General features: G+C 35.3%; 1 protein-coding gene across 1 annotated transcript in view; it reads left to right on the top strand.

Annotated features, from left to right (window-relative positions):
- The window catches only part of KIF6 (kinesin family member 6), a 164,891-nt gene that overhangs the window by 57,732 nt on the left and 92,000 nt on the right, over positions 1-15,159 (top strand). Inside the window, exon 10 of the mRNA XM_086626191.1 lies at positions 561-664. Within this exon, the coding sequence (XP_086482317.1) occupies positions 561-664 (104 nt within the window). The remainder of the gene's footprint in view (positions 1-560; positions 665-15,159) is intronic.

The raw sequence follows: 15,159 nt of genomic DNA, 5'->3' as shown, positions 1-15,159 counted from the left end.
TGTGGTTAGCAAATGATAAATCCTACAATTATAGTACGATATAATTCTAATAAGAGTGGAATGTTACCTGGGAAAAAAAAAAAAAAGAAAATATTAAAATACTGAGTTACTGTTTTGTAGTTTCTGTTTCTAAAAGGAAGGTAAAAAAAAAATCACTTTTAGAATGTAGTTGTCCTTTCTCTAACAAAGACATCAGTCCTATTTTAAATGTGTTTTCATTACTAACAAGCAAAACTAATGAGTCAGAAAGTTCTTTTTATTCCTATGGTAAATTATTTTTCTCTTTTGCAAATAATCTTTTGAACACTTTCTGTACAGTCATGTTGTCTAACATATAGAATTTACTGAGTTTGGAAGACTTTTCTTGTTTTTATAAATGAAAAGGGAAAAATGCTTTGTGTATATAAGGCATTTGGACTGTTGTTAAAAAAAGAGATGTTGCTTAAAAAAAAAATAAAACCAAAGTATAATATTTCCCTAAACTTAGCCTTCTAATGCAAAAATCATAAACTAGCTATTAATTTGTAGATGATGCTTGGTTTATGCATTGCTGTTTGTAGATCATTGTCCAGCTGAAAAAGGAGATCCAGGAGTTGAAGGATGAGCTGGCGTTGGTGACTGGCAAGCAAAGAACATCAGAGCTTTCACAAGAAGAGCTACTTCAGTAATGGCTTACATTGTCTTCATTTTCTTCTTTTGCGGTGATACTTTTCATCAGTTTCTTTGTTGGCATAAATATTTAAATTCATCTCAGAGTTTTCAGCTTCTCTGAGTGAATAAGAAAGTGAAGTGAGGTGCCAGGTTAGAATGGCAGTTTTCCATGAAAAGCTGTGTGAGGCTGCTGGCTGTGTTTTTGCAGCCTCAGCTTTGAGGAAGTGAAGTAAAGTAAACGCAAAGGATGGGAATGCCTGTCAGATGCCAGGCAAAAAGAAGTGTTGTATAATAGTGCAGAATAAAAAAAACAGTCTCTCTCAAAACTGGATATTTGATCTGAGCAGAATTCAAGAAATATTCTTTGTGCTGAGAAGTATCCTGCGGCAGTGTTAGCTTAACGTAGGCCAAGAGAAATCTTGCATTTCTGATACACAATTAATCAATGTCTTGTAAGACAAATATTCACTTTTTTTACTGAGCATGCGATTGAAAATGCATGATTAATTCACTGAAGTGTTGTAACATTTTACAACTTTTTGTAGCAGAGCAGTACAGCGTGTAAGAACTTTCTATATATAATGTATAAATATTCACTTAGGTCTAAATGTTCACAATAACTAAATTCAATTCCCAGTTTCAAAAAACTAATTGATTCTATAGGATGGACCTATTTAATCACTGTGCCTCATCTGTATACAGAAAGAAGTAACTACCTAGAGATTTTGTTTGGTTAGTATGTTGATGGTAACTAAGTTGAAGCTGTGAGAATTTTTAGTCTTATTTTAACTTATCTTGGAACTGGTCCAGAAGAAAACTACCAGTGCTAACAATTTCCCCTGACATCCAGGAGATTCTGGAGACATGAGGACAAGCTGCTACCTTGAACCTTGAATTTCTCATGTAGATTGTTGTCATTCTTAGTTCTTGGTTTTGATTGTTTTGTTTTGTTTTAATTAAGAAACGATATGACATCCGTTTCAAGGATGAAGAGCTAGATAGCATTATGTATGTATTTCTTTTATACCATCAATCTAAGTCGTTTTCAACATAGGCAGTTACCAGTATAATCTTCTAACCAGAAATGTCCACTCAGTTCCTACTGGGTTAATATTTGTTTATCCTTCTGCTCAAAAGTATGGGAGTTAAATGCACCAAGAACATTGCAGGATAGCACTGGATGTGACAAAATCAAGTGATAGAAAGAAAACGGAAGAAATAACAAGAACAGAGAAATATCTTTCTTTTTCTTTACATGCAAAATTAACTTAGCTAGTTTCTTTTCAACCTGCCAGAATTAGTCCTTCAGAAGATGAGTGACTTGCAGTGACTTTATTCACATATGTATTTAAATAATCTATATATTCATTTAAAGAGTGCTTTCCTAACATTATTGTAAAAATTTGTCACATTAATTTTCCACTGTGGTCTTGTTTCCTGTTCAGCTTGTACAGGGATACTGGGTCTTCCTACCATTTCCTACAGGAAATGATAGAGGGATACTTCCTAACATTTCCTACCTGACTTTTTGCCATGAAAATGGCAGTCTTATAAATAGGCATTAGTTCACAGTCGATGAAAGTTTTTAATATGAATACGCAAAGGAAAACTAGGAATGTACCATCTGCACACAGTTTCACTATAGTGTACATCTGGGAGGCCTTGTTTCAGAAATTTGTGACCAAAAAGTGTATCAGTTGTGTATTTTTCCTTTTTATCTATATAATACAATATACACTGTGTTACATTGTCAGAAAAGGTTAGGTTGCTTCTGAGATCATAGCAAGGAATTTTGCATCCCATTCCTCCAGAAAGAAGCGGGAAGGAGACTTTAAAGAGTTTCTACCTGTAATAAAAAGTAATTTTCAAGGACTTCAGCTATATGAAGACAACACAAAATTTTTTTTAAATTTATCATTTATGTATGTTTACTCAGGCTCCTATAGCATGTGTGTTCATTGTTTCAGAAATAAGTTCTTTCTTGGAACAAATACTCTGAGTTAAAATACAGAAAAAACTTAAGTACTGCTGACTGAGATACAACACTTTTGCTAAGGATCAAAAGTAAACAAGAAGGACCTCAAATAATTAACCTCATCAGTCATAAATGCAATATAATGACCTTGTTCAAAGATAATTATTTTTAATATAAACTTAAAATGGGTATATGGGTAGCATAGTTCAAGCAGAGAGCAGAAGATGCTACTGGAGAATAACTGTCATATACATGAGTCAGACCGGCTTACTAATACTATATCATAGAATCATAGAATGGCTTGCGTTCGAAGGGCCCTTAAAGATCATCTAGTTCCAACCCCCCAGCCATGGCAGGATCACCTTTCACTGGATCAGGTTGCTCAAAACCTCGCCCAACCCGGCCTTGAACACTTCCAAGGATGAGACATCCACAACTTCTCTGGGCAACCTGTTCCAGTGCCTCACCACCCTTACTTAGATCTAATTAAAATCTACTCTCTTTCAGTTTAAAACCATTACTCCTTGTCCTATCATTACATGGCCTCATAAAAAGTCCCTCTCCAGCTTTCTTGTAGGTCCTGGTCCTTTAGATACTGAAAGGCTGTTATAAGATTTCCCCAGAGTCTTCTCTTCTCTGGCCTGAGCAACCCTAACTCTCTCAGCCTGTCTTCATAGGACAGGTGCCCCAGCCCTCTGATCATCTTTGTGGCCCTCCTCTGGACTCGCTCCAGCAGCTCCATGTCCTTGTGATGGGGACTCCAGAGCTGAATGCAGTCCTCCAGTCTCACGAGAGCAGTGTAGATGGGGACCTCCCTCGACCTGCTGGCCACACTTATTTTGATACAGCCCAGGATACGGTTGGCTTTCTGGGTTGCCAGTGCACATTGCTGGCTCATGTTGAGCTTCTCATCAGCCATCACTCCCAAGTCCTTTTCCTCCATTCTGCTCTCAATCCATTCTCCGCCCGGCCTGTATTTGTGCTTGGGATTGTGCTGACCCACATGCAGGACCTTGCACTTGGCCTTGTTGAACTTCATGAGGTTCTCACAGGCCCACCTCTCCAGTCTGTCAAGGTCCCTCTGGATGGCATCCCTTCCCTTCAGCGTGTGGACCACACCACACAGCTTGGTGTCATCTGCAAACTTGCTGAGGGTGCACTCGATCCCACTGTCCATGTCGCCAACAAATATGTTAAACAGCACTGGCCCAAATATCGACCCCTAACATGCCACTCATCACTGGTCTCCACTTGGACATTGAGCCGTTGACTGCAACTCTTTGAGTGTGACCATCCAGCCAATTCCTTATTCATTCAGTAGTCCATCCGCCAAATCGATGTATTTCCAGTTTAGAGACAAGGATATCGTGGGACAGTGTCAAATGCTTTTGACAAATCCAAATTCGCTCTTCCCTTATCCACTAACGCCGTTGTAGAAGGCCACCAAATTTGTCAGGCACAATTTGCCCTTAGTGAAGCCATGTTGACTGTCACAATCATCTCCTCATTTTCCATGTGCCTTAGCATATTGGCAAGGAACAGCTGCTCCATGATCTTGCCAGGCAGAGTTGGGACTGACTGGCCTGTAGTTCCCTGGGTCTTCCTTTTTGCCCTTTTTAAAAATGAGGGCTCTATTTCCTCTTTTCCAGTAGATGGGAACTTCATGGACTGCCACGACTTCTCAAATGTGATAGTGGCTTAGCAGCTTCATCTGTCAGTTCCCTCAGGACCCACAGATGCATCATAATCTCATCAGGTCCCATAGACTTGTGCACCTTCAGGTTCTTTAGATGGTCTTGAGCTTAATCTTCTCGTACAGTGGGCAGTTCTTCATTCTCCCAGTCCCTGCCTTTGCCTTCTTTGACTTAGGCTGTGCAGCTGGAGCTCTTGCCAGTGAAGGCTGAGGCAAAAAAGTCATTGAGTTACCTCAGCCTTCTCCATATCCTGGGTAACAGGGTCTCCCATTTCCTTCCGGAGGGGATCCACATTTTCTCTAGTCCTCCTGTTATCACTGACGTACATATAGAAACTTTTCTTGTTACCCTTGATGTCCCTGGCCAGATTTAATTTTTTAATCTTTTTTTAAATGGCTCAAGTAAGGGGAAAATAGCAAATGTCACGTTTTTTGAGTTTTGCATTTGTATGTGTTCTTGCAAGCAAAGCGTTCACATTTAAACAACTGATGTGGACTAAATAACCAAATGAAAGTATAATGAAATGATAGTATAAAAGCCACTGCTTCAATGAAAAGATCTTTTTGTGGTGTTGAGCACATTTGTATACATTTTAAGCTCTCTTTCGTATGGCAATAATGTTTGTGGCCATGCTGGTTTACATCTGTCTGAGCCTCCTGTTCATAAATATCCTGAGCATTTACTAAAATCAACAGATAGCAGCTAAGTGTTCTGACTCCAGTTAAAGTCTACTGATGCATAGCACAGCAAATCTTTATGACAATTCTGTTTATTGAGACTGGCCATCTGAGTTTGGAGCCACTCGTTATATGGAGTTTGTTCACATTTAAGAATAAATGTATAAGTGAATGGTCCAAACAGCAGTATTGACCTGGATGAGGGCTGATAAAATCATGATTTACTGTTACTGGGAAATGTCTATGTTGCGATTTGCATCTAGTTGTTTTGCATCTATAATGAAACCTAAATACTGTTACTTATCAGGAGACATATGGATCACATTGTTATGACAGACAGAACAGGAAAAGAAACATGGTGTAAGTGCTAATTCAACATACTGTGTTGCACTTTGTTTGGAGTTGCCACTCAAGAATGGTTCTTAGGGGAGTGATACTGTAGGGGATCCCAGACTGAATATGCTCTCTTTTTTTTTTTTTATTGATACTTTTTTAATATGTCTAGAGAGGAAATTATAATTAGGGTCATTATGGATTTCAATTAGTATTTAGACATTTCTGCTTAGTTAATTTCTGCTTAGTTAGGGTATCTTCTGTTTAAACAGTATCTTGACATGTGTATATATGTGTGTATATATAAAAATAGATAAATGATCAAAGTTTACGTAGTTCTTTTCAAAATTCTTAAATTTTAACGAAAGTCTTCCTGTGATTCATTTTGTTACAAATAAGGTAATTAACTAGAAAGGAGAAATGTTACTGAATATAGTCTCATCAAAAATGGATGTGTTTTAATTTTTCTTATTCTGATTCATCATACATATTTCAAGGGAGATCAGAGCAAAATTAATCTTCTGAAAGCATTCTGTGCCAATTATTCTTTATTTATTTGTTGATTCCAAACATAGAAAATCAAAGGTACAAAACATGTCAGTGAAAAACTCCATGCACTAAGTACATTTTTATTTTGTTGTCTCTGCACAAGTTATCTCAGGCACTTTTCAGAAGATGGATGCCAAACTGAAACTGGATCCAGTGGTATCTGTGTAGATCCAATAATAGTGTTTGAGTTTAATAGAATGGTTATGGTAATACATAGGGTTTTTTTGCTTTCCACATGTGTTACAGGAGGTAAGTGTTAGTGATTGCCGGGGAAATAGGTATTAATATTATGTTAAAGTGATATTTTGTATGTTTCTTGACTTACTAAGTCAAGGAATACCAAACATTTCTTACAATATTGAGCTCGATTTCACTTGTTTACTTTCAGGGCATTCCATCAGTGGGCTACTCAGTGCAGTCAGATTTGCTAGATGTTTGAAGTTAGTATGTGAATATGCTGTAGCTTATTCTTCATCGTTTTTTTCTCACTTAAGTCAAAGAAATGTCTTCAAGGATTTTATTATTATTATTATTATTATTATTATTATTATTATTATTATTATTATTATTATTATTATTATTATTATTCAATGGAAGGAGAAAAACATCTGTCAAATAGGCTTTCCTCCTAACCACTACAATGTCACATTGCCATTCACTAAGTTTAAAACAATACAGAAAAAAAAATAGTCTTGACTTGACTTTTCTTGTGAATACTAAATTCTAATACAACACAACTTATCAGTCCTGTGAATAAAGCTACAGCTGTCTCTGTTAAATGGTAAGCATTTCCATTACTATGTCATATTTTTTTATTTTCTTATTCTCATAAATGTTAAACATACTTGAATTCTGCTGCTCTTGCTTTGTTTATTTGAAAAGCACAGCATAAAAAATTCAGCTAGACTACATAAGTGGTTCAGAACATAGTTCATAAAATGTTTCCAAAATCTGAATCGCTTGGTTTGGAACATACTATTTACTTCCTCAACTGTAAAGGGCTGATGTCTAAATATTTCTTTAAGCTGAAGAATTAGTCTCTTGCTTAGAGGAAAAAAAAACCTACCACAACAAAAACACTTCAGACTAGTTTTGAAATACACAGAAAATAACATCATACATCCCAAATAGAAGGAAATTGTACTCTCTCAGGCTTCTGTATTATGCTTTAGAATAGAATTAAATGGCATTCAAATGTTTTTTTTTTTTTTCCTTTTTATTTTTTTGAGAAGCATGTTAGAAGTAAAAGGGAGAGTCCTTTTTGTCTGAATCATTTGGGACTTGTTGTTGTTGTTATAAATGAGCTCACTAGCAATTTACAATATGTGCCCAGAAAGTCAGGATTTCAAATCAAGGTCCTGTGTTCCAGAGCACCCACGCTTCCAGAGCCTTTGCCAGTTGATATTCTCTAGGAACAGGACCGGAAGTACTGGCTTAGCACTTTAATTTATTAATAGCTTTACCTTATTTCTTTCAGATGCATATGTTATTACATACAATTCTATTTTTTACTGTAAGAGTTATATATTATTCATCTTACTCAAGTCCTGGATTTCTCATTAGGTCTTTCTGTCTTTCACTTTTCTGTTTCAACATTGTGACATCTGTATGCTATCATGGTGTTAACAGTATTGCACTGTTGTACAATATAGAGCTTTAACAGTTACTCATACTTAAGCTGTTGAACAAATGGTTTCATTTACAAAGCAGAGCAAATGTTCTGATTTGCTGATCTCAGAGTTCAATTTCAGTTGCAAGGTGGAAGAAATAGAAGCGTATTATCTTGCCTTATGTCAACACAGCTTTGCAGACCGTGGATTTTTGTAGAAGTTAGCAGACTGACTGACGTAAGCTGTGTAGGCAGTAGTCAAGAGAAGAGAAGCTACCTTAACTATAAAATAGTCTTAAAATATCTCACATTATAGCTTAGATGCTTGATTTAGAATGCTATTAAATCAATGTATTTCTCTTGAGAGCATTTTTTCTTACATCTTATAATCTTTTGTGACAGCACAGGAAGTTCAGATTCCTAGTGCAGGTACCTAAGCTGGATGCTTAAAGTGTATGCAGATACTTTTCCTTGATCTTGCTATTTTGTTGCAAGCTCACAGACCTAAGAAGTACAAAAAAAAAGTTATATAATTTAAACTGATCACCTTTTACATTGAAACTATTGAGAGATATCTTAAAGTTCTTTTCAAAGATTAGCAAGTTTGGTTTACCATGGGATATATATATAAAAAAAAAGAAAAAAGAAAAGAAAAAAAGGAGACTACATACTATGTCCTGTTTTCTTATGTTCAAAAGTATACCAGTCGTCTAATGTCCCATGTTTTCAAGAAAGATGAAAGAATATAGTATAACTCATACTAGTGAAGTACATGGACAAAAGATAGCTGAATTTGATTATTTAGATGTTTGAAAAAATCGTGAAACCAATTTCCAAGTATATGTGTTTGGAAGTGTCGGATCTTTTTGAATCTCACTGAAATTTGTTGAATGCTTGGTCAGCTGAGTTGCTTCTGAAAATATCATTAAATACCTGTTTGCATCTTTTGGCATTTTCAATACTTTTTGAAAACCTTTTTCTTCTGAGCTTTTACATCTAATTAATAACCTATAAGTGACACTTTACACAATTTATTCAAAACCATCTCTCTTTTCTATACTATAGGAATGTCCAGGTGTTCATGCGTATGAGTCCTTTTGACTTCCTTGAGTAGTTTTTATGCATGTCCTATATTCTTTCTTTTTATTTCAAGTTCTTGCTACCTTCTCTTTAGAGATATTTATATTTTTCAAATTTTCATAAACAAAAGCTTAATTTTCTCTTGCTACTTTTAGATATACTCTAATTAGATTAAATATGACTACATACTCTAATTAGATTAGAATATGACTACAGCTATGGCCACAAATATTAGCTGGCAAAGAGTAGCATTTCTTTATGTATGTGCTTTTGGTTTGTTATTATAAAGTTCTGTTAAATAAAGGAATCATCTATTCTGTGAGCTGCTTAGCATGTTTCTTCTCTGCAAAAACCTTGCATGTGTAGTGGTAGTGTAGGCATTTTTTTTCCATGTATAAACCAGTCTTGGTCTTTTTATAGTCCATGTCAAATCTCTCCTTGGCTTACTGATACAAAGGTTTAGATCTGTGGGCATTTCATCATTGGAATGAATGATTTTTAACTGTAGAAACCCTTTACATCTGTTTGCCACATTGTAGCCATCGAATTCAGAAGCATCTCCTCACATAAGGAGGCAGCAAAACTGGCGTTGCTCATATGTCTAATTAAAAAAAAGTGGGTTATATCTGTAATAGGAGGTGTATGCTTCTCTACTGTGCAGTGCAAGTGTTTAATGGTAATCATTCATCTGTATCTACAATACTATTTGATTGCTTTACAAAATTAGAAGCCCTCTTTTCAAAATTTTTACTCTCATAACTGAACTTGATACAACTGAAAAAAGAATCCAGATGTTCGATGCCAGCTTGAGTTTAGGTAATCTCTTTGGATGCCAGCCTGTTGGCTATGTACAGAGCCAGCATATAAATCCTAACTGTTGCCTATAGTATTAAGAAAATGCACGTTATATTCAAAAATCTGTTTGTTTTCTACCCATTATCAATCAGGAAGGGTGCGCTTTAGCTCTGTTATTAGTTATTTTATAAGCACTTGGTCCCTGCTGAAAATATTAGATAATTAGGAATGGAAAGTTAGGAAAAAGACCATTTGGTCCAACAAGCATATTCATATTATACCAATAAATACCAGCCAACATTCAATAATTATGAAAATCAGTTTATCTCCCTACATATAAATCATTGGCCATATTGCTGTTCTCTGGTTTTGTCTGTTCTTTTTACATTTCTGATATAAGAACTTAAATTTTTTTCTATGCGTCTTTTTGGTTTTAGGTTTTTTGTTTTGTTTTGTGAGATATCATGACTTCGTCTTCAGGAATGTTACTGTATTGCTAACATTATTCTAATCTTCTTCACAAGCTTTATTTTCACCATTTAAGAGAATTGCTATCTATGCAGGCTTAAGAGAGACTTGAAAGTTTAAAGGTCATAATATTTGCTTGTTGGAAGAATCATAGGATTCACTTCATTATACTGACTCAAAGGCTAGCAATTTTCCAAACTTTAATATGCAATAGAAAACTCCAAAATCATCTTAGGAGCTTCAAATTAAGCACCAGTAAAATTTTGAAAACATGAAGCATTTGCTTTCAAGAATAATTTAGGTTTGTAGTACTTTCCTTTCAACTGATTTCCAATGGTATTTCTGACACTTTCCAACTCATTATCTGAGGCTTTTATGAAGTTTAAGTTAACATCTTGCAGGATTTATCCCAATATATGTAATGCTATTGGATTAAAAATTTTGGACTTGTGCATGATTTCTAGAGTATCTACATAGTTCACATAATTTAATATTATGTGAATCTCTTAGATAACTTGGTATAATTGTCTATTTCATGTGTACATAAATTGAGGTACAAAAGAAAATCCATGCCTATGGGTTTAAAAAAATCAGTATTAGGGTTTACTTTTTCTTATTCTCATTCAATTTTCTGTTTCCTGGCTATATGAAACAGTCCGATCATTTCTGGACTATTTTTGTCTTTGAATTATCTACTATGAAAACAAGAAATTGAAAATACAAAAAAATTACCCCCAAAGTTTTTTGGGTTTTTTTGGTTGTGTTTTTTTTTAAGACATAATTTAGGAGGAGGGCTGCAATAAAATAAAGATTTGCGTATTTTATCAAAGTTGATGCAGACATTTTTCTGTTTTACTTTACCTCATCAAGAATATTGTGTTTGGTTTTTTTTTTTTCTTTTTCATGGTTATTTTGTAGTGGCTAGCTGGAGAAATGTTTGAGAGTAGTGTCAGTTCAGTTTCTATCTGTCTGACTGACTATACCATTGAGAATGACTCCTGAGAAGCAAGTGTTGTCTTGGAACCTAGCCTTTAGTTTGAAATTTTCTGGAAAAAACAAAAAAAAAAAAAAAAAAGCAGGTTTGTCATTTGCATCAATCAATTTAGTTTCAGCCATTGTTTTGTTTCTTAAAACACAGCTGCTAGTATAATTCAATACCATTCTTTACAGACTGGCTTAGAATGCATTTTCAGTTTACAGGATGAAACTGAACCTCACAGTGAATTTGTAGTATGCAATTTTATTGTTGCTCGACTTCCTCATACATACCTCTGTAAACACTTCAGTGTGACGTATATTGTGTTTAGACTTTTTCATTCCATTGCGATCAGTAGCAGAAAGGTGATCTTTGTCTTTATTGTCCTGTAAAAGATTTTCCAGTTGTTAGAGCACTGTATATATAATTAAAGTGGAAAAAAAGGTGTAAAAATCTTCCAGACTGCAGAAACAGAAGGCACTGAAGGACTTATTGCTCTTACTCTCCTGCACTAAGACTGCACCAAAGCAATGCAGCCTATTCCAGGGCTATGTTAATAAAACTGTTATTACAACTGTTATCTACTGAGGAAATTGTACAAAGGCTTAGGTAGACAGTTCCACTGTTTAGTTACCTTAAATATTATTATTTCACCTGGGACTTAACCTGCTTCTGTTAAATTAGAGGTTAAGTAGTTGTTTCTGGATACAGAATACAACATTGTCCTCTATAGAGGTCAATTGTGTATGTGTTAGGCAACTGTTCTCATGTCTGCTACTCATCAGTAATGTATTACAGCCTTTCTCAGGGCAAGCTTGGATGCATTATGTGTGGTTTATCTTCTTTGTCATGCCATTTTTGGGCCCCTCACTTCAAGAAGGACGTTGAGGTGCTGAAGCGAGTTCAGAGAAGAGCAACAAAATTAGTGAAGGGTTTAGAGAACTTGTCCTATGAGGAGCGGCTGAGGGAGCTGGGACTGTTTAGTCTGGAGAAGAGGAGGCTCAGGGGGGACCTTATCACTCTCTACAATTACCTGAAAGGAAGTTGAAGGGAGATGGAGGTCAGTCTCTTCTCCCACGTTATGAATGACAGGACGAGAGGGAATGGCCTCAAGTTACGCCAGGGGAAATTTAGGTTAGATATCAGGAAAAATTTCTTTACAGAGAGGGTTGTGAAGTATTGGAACAGGCTGCCCAGGGAGGTGGTGGAGCCCCCATCCCTGGAGGTGTTTAAAAACCTTGTAGATTTGGTGCTGAGCAACATGGTTTAGGGACCCTGACAGTGCAGGGTGAATGGTTGGACTCGATGATCTTGAAGGTCTCTTCCAACCAGACAATTCTATGATTCTATGATTAGCAGCTATGCCTGGAAATACCTTCCCTTTTCTCTCCTGTCTTCTATAACATTATTCATAAAATTTACTGCTTAGAATCTCCATGGTCTTCCCGTACTGATGCAGACTTGAAGCTAACTTAGGTGGTTAGCTCTTATTAAATATAATGGCAATTTTGCTTCAAGTAGCATGGATTTGTAGATAAATAGATTCATTAAATATGTGGAGATGTGGAGTTACTTTTTTTTTTAATAACATAGACCTCATTATTAAACTTAATGATAATTTTCAAAATTAATTTATAAAGAAAAACATTAATACAGACCATGTTACCAATAGAAAAGCTATTGCACAAGGCTAGGTAAGCAAACTTCTTTAATTGCAGAAACTTTTCCAATTACCTCTAGTGTTTCAGTAGCTTCTTTGTTTGCAGCCTATTTTTCATAAACTTGAACTTCCATTTTGCTTATCACAGAGTTCACAGTTGACACACAAAATTAGTTGTTCTTTAAGCAAAATTAGTTTCGATACATAATATGCAGTGTCAATGATCAGGGGTTAAAAGGCAAGATCTCCCAGAAATGAATCATGGCATGTAAAGCAAGGTCAAAATCAGTCCTTCCAAATCTGTGTTTTGAGGCCATGCATCCTGCATGCTATTGAGAGCTCTAAACTTTGAAAACATACTCTCAGTTGGCTAGGAGTGCTTTTCTGATGCCTTTCAGCTGTGTAATTTTCATTCTGGTTCATGCAAACATATGACTGATTCAGAAGTGGATTTTTTTGAAAAGAGGGAAGTCTGTTATTTAATGAGCGGGTAAAACTGAAGAAGCACAGTGCTCATCTAATCATTCTGGAGTCTGGCTATAAGAAAAATGGCATAGAATCTAAAGTAATGTGGATAGAAAGCTTTGTGATTTATGTGTGGTCGAAATGGTAAGCAAGCTTCATTAAAAAAGAATTCCTGAAGAGTGGAAAGTTACAGAAAAGAAATAAAGTTGATAATGTAAAAGCTGTTTGTGAGCTGCACTACAGTGTGTGTTTACACTACTTGAAAAAAAAAAAAAACAACAAACCAAAAAACAGCTATAAAAAAACTATAAAGAAAAAAAAAACTGTAAAAAAACTATATAGAAGGAAATGCTAGACCAAGATTTCAGGACTGATTCTCAGTCACTAACCAGAGAGCACTGTTAGTTTAACACGTTTCCATCCCAGCTGTTTATGACAGCGTTTCTGTCAGTTTTCTTCCCAGCACTAGTATAAGAACAGACTTGTGCTTGACACAGCTTGTGTTTTCATTCCAAATCTGGTATCATCATTCCAACTCACCTGGGGCAGCACTGTAGTACCTTTCTTTTTTGTACTATATTAGTATGTATAAGACCACTATCAAAATGAGTTTTAAATTAATCTCAGAAATGATGTGATACTGTTCCCTTGACATTAACTTAGAAATTTTGTGTGTGTGCGTGTGGAATTTTTTACTCATGTTTTCTGTTTTGCTTTTTTTTCTGATGAGCACTGAGAAAGAAAACCCCATTCTTTGTTTACTGCTGTTTTTCACAGAAAATGGGTCTTTGTTTGATACTTTAATATTCTTCCTCTTTTGGGGAATTTCTGTTGTGAAAACTATTCTTTCTGATACAGCAGGGTTCTGGCAATAGGCTTCAACACATCCTTACTCTTATTAGTATAAGTTAGGCCTGCTGTTCTTAAGGTAGAACCTTGCAGTCCTAAAAAGAAGAATAGAGACTTTGAAAAAATCCTCTTTTCAGGCTTCATGTATTGTAATAACATTAAAAAATAAATCTTTAATGGTCTACAACTTCCTTTACCTAGCAGTATGTCCTGGTTTTAGCTGGGACCAGGATTAGCTCTTCTTTCTAGCAGCTAGAATATTTTTTCCTGTCTTGTGAAATTAGCTATGATTATCCATGCTCCAGATTTGATTAGCACAAATTTAGCATGGAAACATTGAAAGCCTTACTAAGCTAAAACTAATGAAGTATGCAGCAGCTGGCTTGCTAATGCGATTAACTTGAACAAATAAAAGACTATTAGTTTAATATTTGTTTCTATGCAGAAATACAGATTTTAGCATTTCTAAAATATACTTTTAGGGGGGTTTAGGTTAGTTTAGTACTTTCATTGTAAGAATCTAGTGGCTAGGTACTTCTGTTTCAGATTAATGTAGCCTTTTCTGATGTAACTCACCAGTATTAAAAAAAGTCTCAAATTACTTAAATTGACCATCTTACATTAAAAGAATGTCAAATTCTGAAATAAAGATACATGATGCATTTTTCCACTGAAGCAGCTAAGTGTGACTTGTAAGCAATTAAATAATTTTCAATTCTGTGTTTGTAGCTAACCCCGTTAATTATGTTTCCATTGAATTTCAGTTAAACGGTTTCCATCATTGCTTTTTCCCATCAAGCTGAGTGCACTTCAACTTTCTAAGCTGAGCAGTGAGAAGACTAGGGGCTAAATATTTTTATAAAGGTCTATCCAGAGTGCAATAGAATTCCTGGTGTTGATCTTCAGATGGTAGTATAGAGATGATCTCTTTGTTCAGGTTTCTACTCCAGTGAGTGGGAGATATCTGTTACTAGGCTTTTTGTTGTTATTTCATTACTAGATCTTTGGATTGATTATCTTTAATTTTAATTTTAATTGTGGGATTATTCTTTTTGCTACTGATGAATGTTTTACAAAGGGCTTGTAATAAACTTATTTTGTAAGTTAATAATAAATAAATAGAATACCAAAACAGGAACTTATTTCTTCTGCAGTCCATCTCTCATGTAAGTACGATAATATCCAGCACAGCTGTAGTGCTACTCTTCATAAATAAAGTCAGGGAAAAAAAAAAAAACCCTCATACTGTGTGCAACCGGGTTCAGTTAACTAAGATCTATTCATTAAGGAGAGAAACTTGAAGTTGCACCTGTATTACCTTGTCAGTTTATTTTTTACCTTTGTTTAATACTTCAATATACTGGAAGAATTCCCCGAA

The sequence above is a fragment of the Tauraco erythrolophus genome, chromosome 2 (genome assembly GCF_009769465.1).
Source record: "Tauraco erythrolophus isolate bTauEry1 chromosome 2, bTauEry1.pri, whole genome shotgun sequence".
NCBI classification, from domain to species: domain Eukaryota; kingdom Metazoa; phylum Chordata; class Aves; order Musophagiformes; family Musophagidae; genus Tauraco; species Tauraco erythrolophus.
This window is presented reverse-complemented; position numbering and strand designations above follow the sequence as displayed.